The 10,946-nt window shown below is 44.8% G+C and overlaps 1 protein-coding gene across 1 annotated transcript in view; it reads right to left on the bottom strand.

The window, feature by feature from the left end:
* Window positions 1-1,686: 1,686 nt before the first annotated feature.
* The window catches only part of LOC123999603 (UV radiation resistance-associated gene protein-like), a 145,527-nt gene continuing 136,267 nt past the window's right edge, over window positions 1,687-10,946 (bottom strand). Inside the window, exon 15 of the mRNA XM_046305522.1 lies at window positions 1,687-2,947. Coding sequence (XP_046161478.1) covers window positions 2,143-2,947 — 805 coding nt within the window. The 3' untranslated portion in view covers window positions 1,687-2,142. The remainder of the gene's footprint in view (window positions 2,948-10,946) is intronic.

The following is a 10,946-nucleotide window of genomic DNA, read 5'->3' as shown; positions in this document are numbered from 1 at the left end:
ATGTCTGGTTGGAGGGGTGTATGCTGGGCGAAGAACATTCAGAAATATCTTCTGATACACATTGCCTGTGAGCATCAGAGGTAAACCAGTTGCATACACAACTCGAGCAAGACATTCATCATCATTTCTCTGACTTCGTTCCTCCACAGTGTCAAAAAAACGTTTGATTCCAGGAGGACCATGAGCTGTTGCTATCAATATCAATCATCATTTTCACCTCAAATAGAAGTAGAGGGACTTTTGTCAGAGGTTACTTGTTGTGAGCGCTCAGGAACTTCATGCACTTGGCCAGATGATTCTGCAACTTTGTTGCATTCTTCACATATGATTTGGCAAAGTATTTGCGAATGTACACAACTCTTTTTTCTACATTAGCTACAGTGAAATGTCTCCACACATCAGATAGTGCCTGTGGCATTTTCCTGTAATGATTAGAAAAAAATGTATAAAACAAAAACCAAATACTATTCCATGTACAGATAAATAGTTAAGCAGTTAGATTAAACAACTTATTTGCAAGATAAATGTTTTAAAATGAAACATATGGAAACAGGTGAATTAACACTCCTCACTTAGCAGGCTCAAGCAAGCTAAAACCCACATGGTAGCAAAAACTAACAGAAGTAGCAGAAATTGTTAACAAGTTAGAAATGATTTAAAACAAACTTTGCTGTAGGCTAATATTTTCTAGTTAACAAAGAATCATGTATGTCATATAAAATATATTCACCCCACCCAGTATTGTAATCAAAACTTACCAGAAAGCATGTAGTCCTTGGCTCAGACAGTGTAGTAGTGAGGGCTCAATAGCATCTCATTAGTGTGCAAGATCTTGAGAATCAGTTGTACATGTGAGGGAAGAATGCACTGTGCATACAGAGGGTTGCAATTCCATTTAATCGGGGATAGCTTAACCAAAATATGCCCCAAGACCTAGAATTGCCATATGTGTATCCCACAAAAAAAGGTTCACTATTTTAAGCTACATTTTTTGATACATTTAGATGAAATTCCCCAAATTCCAGGGCTTAAATTCCCATGGAAAATTTCCAGAAAAATTCCAGAAAATTAAAGGAAAGTTTCCGACCCTAAGTACACACCAGAAATGTTTTTGGTCTATTGAATAATATGTTAATTATTAGACTTTATATTAATACTTATATTAATGGGGCTTATTAAAATAGTAAAAAAATAAAAACCAGGTATGGAGAAGTCAGAGAAATTGCACTGTATCCCTGCCATGTGCCATGAGCTCAAGCCTCCCTCACACATGTCATGGTCCCTTGGGATAAAGACAGGGCAGCCCTATCCAATGGCTGTTGGACCTGGAGGTGCAGGGCGTAACAGTTACGGAGTATCTGATTGGGCCAACAGTCTAAGCTGCCCTGGCCTAGTGACCGGTCAATTTGCTGTACCTCCTTTCCTCTGTCAGCCATGCTGAAGACCCTGGCTTTGTTCAAATTCATCTCTCCTTCCCTTGAAGTTATTACTGACAGGTACAAGGACTGGACAGGTACAAGTGAAGACAATAGCTTTCATCAAGCTGCTCATGTTAGATTACTGGCTACTTCAAGGAAGGGAGGAAGGATACATTTTGTGTGTTTAAAGGTGGTCACAACACAAAAACCCCCTCCCTCCCTTCCACAGCATTGCCATGCATCCTGAAAAAAGAAAGCTGCGGAAGTGTTTCAACCACAAACATTTGCTTTATTTAATTTCAAAGCATTATAGAAATCAGAGGAGGCTGGTGAGAACAGCTATAGGAGGACAGGCTCATTGTAATGGCTGCAATAGAAAAAAATGGAACGGAGTGAAAGGTGGTTTCCATATGTTGGATGTGTTTGACTCCGTACCATGAATTCCATTCCAGTCATTACAATGAGCCTGTCCTCCTATAGCTCCTCTCACCAGCCTTCTCTGATATACATGTTTTTCGAGAAGTGCAAATTTGTCACATTCCAAATACCGTAGTTCCTATGTTTGATTTCAATTGATGCATGGAGAGAGGGAGAGTGACTCACACCAAAACACACAGGACCCCCCTCTCCACTAAGTTCATGTCCCTGACTCATGTGTCCTGTGACTGCAGTCCTGCCCTCACCCCCCAGCCCAGCCCTCCCCTCAGGTCCTGCTCTCCTGTTGTCACTTCTCAGAGGAGTTCTTGCGTGGCCTGCGGAAGCTGGACATGTTCTCATTTAGTGCATAGATGCGGCGGGAGAACTCCTCGAAGCAGGCGGCATCCAGCTCGCCCAGCACCTGCTCATCACACTCCACGGCCACCGCGTGCTCCACGGGGATGCAGGGGTAGTCCTCCAGCCTGGCTCCGTCCCCCAGTCCTGTGGCCTCAGTCCCCATGATCTCCTCTGCCTGCTCCACCGAGCAGCACAACTCTGGGTTCAATGCCATGGTCACTGTTAGCCCAGTTGTGGGCCCCGCCAGCCCGTAGCCTGGCATCACTAAGCCATTCATGGTATTCTGCTGGCTGGTGAGTGCCACCTCCTCCAGTTCCTCAATTGTGCTGTCCCGAGCCGGAGTGGGGCAATCTGAGCCTCCTGTGGTGGTGGAAGGCAGTTGCTCCACAACCACCACCTCTATTTCTCTGTCTCCATCCTCCTCTCCTGGGGCTGGTGTCTGCTGTGCCTGGACCTCCAGAGTCTTGGCCAGGTCGATGCTAGCATCCAGGGAGGAGGACATGTGTTTGAGGGAGGGGGAGGGCGGCGGCAGGCCCCCCTGTGGTCGGTCTATGGCCATGGCCGTGTTGTAGCTGGGAGGAAGAGAGGCTTTGTACTTCTGCTTGTCGGCCTCAGAGCTGGCCCTCTTCCTCAGTGAGCCCCGGTCTGGAGAGCTGGTGTCGGTGGGGAAACCCACCTCTGACGCAGCCGAGACACTGATCTGAGACTTGGCTCCTGTCGGGACCGGGATAGAGCTGGAGACATGATGCCGGTCACTGTGGGAGAGAAGGAGAGATGGAGAAAGAGGGAGGTAGGGAGAGAAAGAAAGAAATAATGAAAGAGGATATGATGGATATGCTCATAAGTCTTTCACATCCAAGGGTCATGGAGAGAGGAAAGGATAGAGGGAGGAAGGCTCCCCTCCCCTCCCCTGTCTAGCCCCCAGGCCTCTCTGATCAGACATGGTTCTGCATCTCATCTCTCCCCCTCCTGATCCAGATCCCAGACAGCTGGTCCACTGCAAATCACTCCCCATTATTACATTCAAAAACATATTCTCAGCTCATGCAACGGCAGGGCCATGCAGAGTAGAAGCTCACAGCATGCGTTCTAGAAAGTATGCAGGACATTTTTGCGGAATAACAGATAACAGACACGACAGAGCAACCCCCATCTGTCCCATACAAAACCCTAACCGTAAATTAACTTAAACAAGGGGTCCATAGCTGTTTAGCCATACTTAACCTGATCATTCAGGTATGAGAGGAGACATTGGGGGGAAATCTCATGGGGTCAAAGGTGAAATTGGGTCTCTGTGCTGTCAGAGGTCCACCTGTGGCTGGTTAGAGAGCAGAGGAGCCTGGGTAAGTGATCCTGGCTAGTTAAACAGGTTAAAGGGGTGGTGAGGTCACTGGGTGGTGATGTCCCTGTATCAGACGCCAGACAGTCTAGTCTAGCGTGTGGCAGCAAGACGCACACAGAGAGGACCTAGAGGCCTATGCCAGGGGAATGTTTCAAACACACAGCGACTGACTGGTCATTGCCTAGCTGTTTGATGGAGTACTTCAGGACTCAACACATGGTAGCTTGTTAAGAGGGTCCCAACCGCAGCCCCTGCCCCCTGTGGAGGCAGCAGAGCACAGGGCACTGACAAAACAGTTCACATACAGGGTTTAAAAACACACATGCATGCTAGTGCTGAGCGATTAGTGTTTTTTGAGGTCGGTTCAGTTTTAGTTCGATGATTAAAAAATAATCACCGTTTTTTATTTTTAATAATAATAATTATTTGTTTTACATTAAGTGCACAATGCATTATGTGGGTTGAATGCTGTAACAAAACTGAATAAAACAAGTAATACAAGTCCCATGATGGTAGTGGCTGCTTATTACCGATTACTTTAATAAAATATTTCAGTTTTATTTGATGGTCTATATTATTTCATTCCAAGTCATCATCTCATCTCTACAAAGCTGCTGCCTATGATGTCTGACAAAACCACAACTTTAGTAGTTCTTCAAAGTAAATAAGGGATACTTTCAGGATGACCGAATACCAATTATCAATCACTTTCAGGTAGATACCTCGCAAAGCAACTTCTCTCTATCCCTCTCGATCGTATGTTCTTCTGTCTATTCTCTCCCTCTCAGTGTCTGCCCCACACAAACCGGACAAGTAGATGGGCAATTGATTATGTTAATTGTAGTTAATTAGCACATTTTCTGGGCAAAAATATAAAGAATATTGGCCTGTTGGAGATGAACACTCCCTACTAGATTGCAATGTTCAGGCTTGATCTGATTTATCATTGAGGTCACAGAAGATATATATTATACTCATTTCTTTTTACTTCAGTTTATTTAGGTAAATACTTTAAAACTCTTTTTTCTTAAAACGGCAATGTTGGTTAAGGACTTTTATGTAAGCATTTCACTACACATGTTTTATTCGGCGCACGTGACAAATACAATTAGATTTTGATTGGACACAAACACAAACAGCTCACTGCTGATGAGTCAGTCACAGACACAAGACAGCAGAGTGTCCTCAACCTGCCCTATAAAAGAGGAAACCCACAAAGTGGATGGCCCATGTCATACCTGATCAGAATTATAGCCCACGGCCAGCATTTAATAAGCAGCTTACAGGAACACACAAGATGAGGTCAAACGTTCATGCAAGGTAAAAACAAATAAAGATAATGAGTTGAGATAACCTGGCATGAGAGCTCTTCTTTCTGAACAATAACTGGGGATACACTGTGCTGCACTTATTCACAGTGCGTGTCTATCTGGAAACATAATCTAACGCAATTGCCTTCACATTGGCCCTTAGCGACTATACAGTATATCCCATAAACCAAGGCTAAATAGAAACAACATGCTGTTCAAAACTCTTGATCAGTTTTCTCAAAAAAGCCAAAAGTTTAATGGTTTGCCATTAATGATTTGTATCTGTGAACTCCTCAACAACATTATTATGGTGTTTTGAGCACGCTCCAAAACTAAAAAACAAAACCTGATTTGGAAGACGGGAATAAAAAGAGACCTTCCATGAGAACTGAATTATCATTCCAGCGAGCAAACCCAAACCGTGGTCCAGGCTGGGCCCCTATCAAACAGAGGACAGGTTGGAAAAAACGGAGTTGAATGTTTGTTAAGCAGGAGTTTCAAACATTCAACGCATAATTTATAACAAGCTAATGACTGCCTACAGTCTGTTGTCTGCTGAATGACGTCCTCGTGGCAAGAGCTCTGAGACTGATCCAATCTTTGATTTGAATTAATATCAAGCCTTCTAGTTTCTCCCTGGCCCTCTCCCAGTACCCCTACCACACAGTAATCCATCTCGGCTTCAGGAGAACCCAGGTTAGGATCCAGGAGAAAGCTGGCCAACACAGATGCCTTCATGCGTTTTGGCTCCGAAACACAGTGATATGATATACAATCACATTGCGTAAAACATATGACCACTTCTTCTTTTCTGGGAGTGTTTAGATGTCACAATAATAAGGCCTGGATAATAAGGCATTTCTTGTTTGGAGCACGTTTGTTTGTAACATTTAGCTCCCCTCCAAATTGGTTCCTTTAAACAGCTGTCAAGTTAAGTCCCTTAATCAAGAGTGCAGTAAAGAGTCTGAGGAGTGGCGGCAGGAGGAGAGGGGGAGGAGGCTAACCCCCACAAATCTCCTTGAATGGGCTGTCATAATATTTTTTCATGCAGCACATTGTCTCAGTATGACTCCTGACACATTGCTTTTTATTCAGACCAATTAGGCTGTCCCCCTCCTTGCACCACTCCCCATACAGTAATTATTGCTCTGCTCAGAGGAAGGGAGAGCAGTAGTACACTTCCTGAATACTGTTGAAAAACCTGGAACCCATAGAGCGGGAGGACGGTGAGGGATGGAGGGAATATTGGCGGATTTACAGGAAGAACTCTCCATTGGAGGGAAGCAATGAAGGGTCTAGTTTTCACACAGTAGCCCATTGTGCCTATAAACAATACATAAAGTTCATTTGGAAAGTATTCAGACCCTTTGACTTTTTTCACATTTTGTTACGTTACAGCCCTATTCAGAAATGGATTTTTCCCCTTTATTTATTTTGTAATAAAAAATAAAAAACATCCTCATCAATAAACGCACAATACCCCATATTAAAATTTTAGAAATGTTTGCAAATGTATTAAAACTAAAAGCAGAAGTACCTTATTTATATAAGTATTCAGAGCATTTAATATGAGGCTCAAATTTGTGCTCAGGTGCATCCTGTTTCTATTAATCGTCCTTGAGATGTGTCTACAACTGGATTGGAGTCCCCTGTGGTAAAATCAATTGATTGTACATCATTTGGAAAGGCACACACCTTTCCAGGTCTCACAGTTGACAGTGCATGTCAGAGCAAAAACCAAGCCATGAGGTCAAAGGAATTGTCCGTAGAGCTCAGAGTCAGGATTGTGTCGATTTGTGGATCTGGGGAAGGTTACCAAAACATTTCTGCAGCACTCTGATAGAAGGACAACCATCTCTGGAGCACTCCACCAATGACCAATTTGTCATTATGGGATAGTGTGTGTAGATTGATGAGGGATTAAAAACAAAAAATGTAATAATTTTATAATAAGGCTGTAACGTAACAAAATGTTGAAAAAGTCAAGGGGTCTGAATACTTTCCGAATGCACTGTACTTGGACCAAGTTGAAATGCAAGCTAGTAGTGTTGTATAGTATGGTAGGTTGCAGTGGTGGCGTGGGTAGTACAGCCAGGCATACTCTACTGTTGGCATCCCTGTCTCTTTCAGGGCGGACATTGGACGACCTGTGATTTACAACCAAAGGGACAAAGTACTTCACTCTGGACGTTCTAACTCATCATTAAGTTTTACTAGTCCTCTAAGCCCTGGCGGACTTCCTTGTCAATGATTTCACCACATAAAAGCTACCTGAGCCCTCTGCCTAAACCATTAGGCCCAGACTTGGCAGGCCCAGACTTGGCAGGCCCAGAGGCGGATAGGCCCACTTCTCCTCCCAACATGTTTGTTTTAAATGGGGTCTTTCTTCCTCTGCCTGTGTCAGACTCAGCCCTGGATATTCCAGGCAGGCCAGGAATTTAGTAAACCAAACATTTTCTGCTGTCTTATCCTCAGACAGGCCTTGTTTCAGGTTCAAGGCATAGCTCTCTTCATTTCCAATTCCTGCTAAGGAGCTGTGATCAGAGCCAAAATACACAATAAAGATAAGATTCAGGCTTTGATGTCGTGGCAACCGAAAATCCCACAGGAACTACTAAACCAAATGCTATAACTGAAATATTGTAATACACACTAATAGGGTGGAGGGGAGTTTAAATGAAAATATTGTAATAGAGCAAGTCTCCTCTGTCCAAGTCTGGCCTTTTGAAGACGGAGAACGTAACCATCGTATGAAAATCACCACAGCATGTTAAACATATTGAACAAGTCGATAGTATGAACACTTAACAGTGGTGCCAATTGTGACTGCACACTGTTGTATTTGACTTGATTCTCAGCAGTTTGTATGGCACAGAGAACTACAGTACCACACACTGTCTCACAGTAAGACAGATTGTGTTATTTTGCGACATGTTGTGTTAGAATGACATAACTGTGGGGATCTATGCAGTACCTCAGCGAATGGCAATTACTAATGAGATCAGCTGGCCCTGCTGGCTCAGTACTCTGTGACACATAGAGGAGAGCAGGTCTGTTCTGAGCTGGGCTGATTGATTCATAGAGACCTGGTGGTAGGGAGCGTTCCTCCAGATGTTAGCTCATTCCTGCCTCATCCATGGAGAGCACTGTACAGTTGACATACAGACAAACACAGGCACACACCCTGCAACTCACAACCAAGAGCGTGTGTCTGTAAGGCTGTCTGTGTCGGGATGCTCGAACTCATCCAAACAAATGAGCTTTATTTGATTGATTATACTGTATGAGTTCCTCCACAACATCAAGCATCTACCCTTATCATCTCATCAACTCTCTATCAAATCCCTATGACTTAACTGGAACAATAATCTCCACATAATGAAACACCTACTGTGCTGGATGTGTGCCACCAGCTTTCCTGCAATGCATGTTGAGTTACTTACTGACACAGACCAGGACCAGTATTCCTGACTGTGTTATTGGCCATTTAGGCTGAACTTGCTTGGTTGTCACAGGTGGACATTTGCGGGAGTGAAGATAGAGACACGCAGCACGCAGGCACACACATACACATGCCAGGCTAAACATTTCCTCCTGTGTGTTCTGGGACTGTGTGTGTTTGAAGGCAGTTAAGGAGGGGTTCAGATTTAATGCCGTTATCACTGTTCTCTCACCAGGGGTTTTGGGGGGAATCTTCGGAACCTCCGGGCGGCTGGAGAAGCAGCCGGTGCCGGGGCTGTGTTCAATCATCTAGCCCCCTCACCCCAGACTCGGTGCACCGGCCTGGGCTTAGGACCTGTGAACCTCTGCCAGGGCCTCCGCAGATGTGGAGCCACAAATGGGAGCTTAACGGGTTTGTTTTGAACTTGGCAAGCAAGTTCCTCCAAGTCAAATGTTTCTGGCTGCCTTAACCACTTGCTTGGTTCTGTAACATTTTTAGGTCTCTTTAAAGTAAAGGGGCCAAATCCTTACTCTTCTATACACCTGTGTATTCTGTGCCACTGAGATGTACATACGTCTTGACTCTGTTTGCAACTGTTTTAGTAGGAAGGGATCGGTGTCGGAACATTAAAAAAACAGCCTCTTTCCATACAGTACAAACCTTAAACAATCATATACACTGAGTGTACAAAACATTTGCCCTCAGAACATCCTCAATTCGTCGGGGTATGGTGTCGAAAGCGTTCCACAGGGATGCTGGCCCATGCTGCGTCCAAAGCTTCCCACAGTTGTGTCAGGTTGGCTGGATGTCCTTTGGTTGGTGGACCATTCTTGATACACAGGAAACTATTGAGCACACTCAAACCGGAGCGCCTGGAACCTACTACCATACCGCTTTCAAAGACAACTAAGTTTTTTGTCTTGCCCATTCAATCTCTGAATGGCATACACACACAATCCATGTTTCAATTGTCTTAAGGCTTAAAAGTCCTTCTTTAACCTGTCTCCTCCCTTTATCTACACTGGTTGAAGTGGATTTAACAAGTGGCATCAATGAGGGACCATAGCTTTCAACTGGATTCACCTGGTCAGTCTGTGTCAAGGAAAGAGCAGGTGTTCTTAATGTTTTGTACACTCAGTGCACTGTACTTCCCAATGAAGTTCCCTGGATAAAGCCCATATTCACATGCATGAGAAGAGCCCTTCTGGTCAGTGTATTGTGCATGCTGAAAGCTCTATATGGAGGGGGAAACGTCTACACAGTTCATGGATGGTAATGGTTCCATTGTACATGTCCTCGCCACACCACCACCCCTGTATAGTAGTGGAGGAGAGGGGAGGGGAACAGATATCAAACCCCTTTCCCTCTCACAGTCTACCAGTTAACTCCCTTCAGCTGCTGCACAGCATTTTTATGCATCCATATTTCATACGCTAGGCCCCTCCGCTGGAAATAGTATCTGGATTTAGGCTTTTTCAGGAAGAGGGGAACTGGAAGTAATACGGGGGGAGGAAGGGCAATAAAACAAGTCCCATGCAAAAGGAGAGCAGGAATGAACGCATGTCCTCCCCGTTTCAGTGTTTCACTACTTCAGTGTGAAGCCCCCGAGTCAGACCACCTTCCTGTCCCCCAGTACCTGCTGTCTGAGTCAGTTAGAGGGGAGAACTATGTGGGTCCTGTGACGAGGACCTAACTTATGGCCTGTTCAGGCTTATTGCACATTCTCACCCACACACAGGGTGCTCTAAGTCTGCTGTGTGAACAGCCAGCCGCCGTCCCCTGACGAGTATTTCAGCCCTGTGTGTGTGTGTGTGTGTGTGTGTGAGTACGTGTGTGAGTACGTGTCCGTTTGGCAAGGCAGGCTTTCGTAAGGTAGGCTCTCGAGACGGAAACAAAACTGTGTGAGAGTAGGTGTGCATGTTGGGTAAGCACCTGTGTGTGTGTGTGCGCCAGAGGGTGTGTGTACACGGCCATGCCAGCTCCAGAGACGGACACAGAACTTTCACGGTTCTCAGCAAGGTTCTCAAACTCCTGAGTCAACACAGTGGAAGCCTTATTTCGTCCCCTGCGGCCTCGTTGTCTGGTATTGTTTCCTAAAACCGAACAGAGCTTCTCGACATCAGAACAGCTAATCTCCAATTGGACAAAGACTTCTACTTCACTTGAAGGAGAGACCACCATAGAGGCTGGTGTGCGGGATACCTGACGAGACTACGACGCAGAGTGGATAAATCGCTTATACCCTCCATTCTGCTGGCGAACGCGCAATCACTGAAGAATAAACTGGATGAGCGCCGTTCTGACGTTGTCAGATGTGGCAGGGCTTGCAAACTATCACGGATTACAAAGGGAAAGCCAGTGAGTCGAGAGCTTCAAGTTCCAAAGGCTTAACAGCTTCTATCCCCAAGCCATAACACTGCTGAACAATTAATCAAATGGTTACCTGGAAAATGTGCATTTTTGATTCAATAAAAACATTTGAACAATTACGCTGCTACCAGCTGTTTATTATCTACGCATAGTCACTTGACCCTTACCTACATGTACATATTACCTCAATTATCTTGACTAACCTGTACCCCCGCACATTGACTCAGTACCGGTACCCCATGTATATAGCCTCGTATATAGCCTCGTCATTGTTATTTTATTGTGTTACT

This window comes from Oncorhynchus gorbuscha, linkage group LG16, assembly GCF_021184085.1.
Source record: "Oncorhynchus gorbuscha isolate QuinsamMale2020 ecotype Even-year linkage group LG16, OgorEven_v1.0, whole genome shotgun sequence".
Classification (NCBI taxonomy): domain Eukaryota; kingdom Metazoa; phylum Chordata; class Actinopteri; order Salmoniformes; family Salmonidae; genus Oncorhynchus; species Oncorhynchus gorbuscha.
Note: the sequence above shows the minus strand (reverse complement) of the source record. Positions and strands in the feature narration are given on the sequence as shown.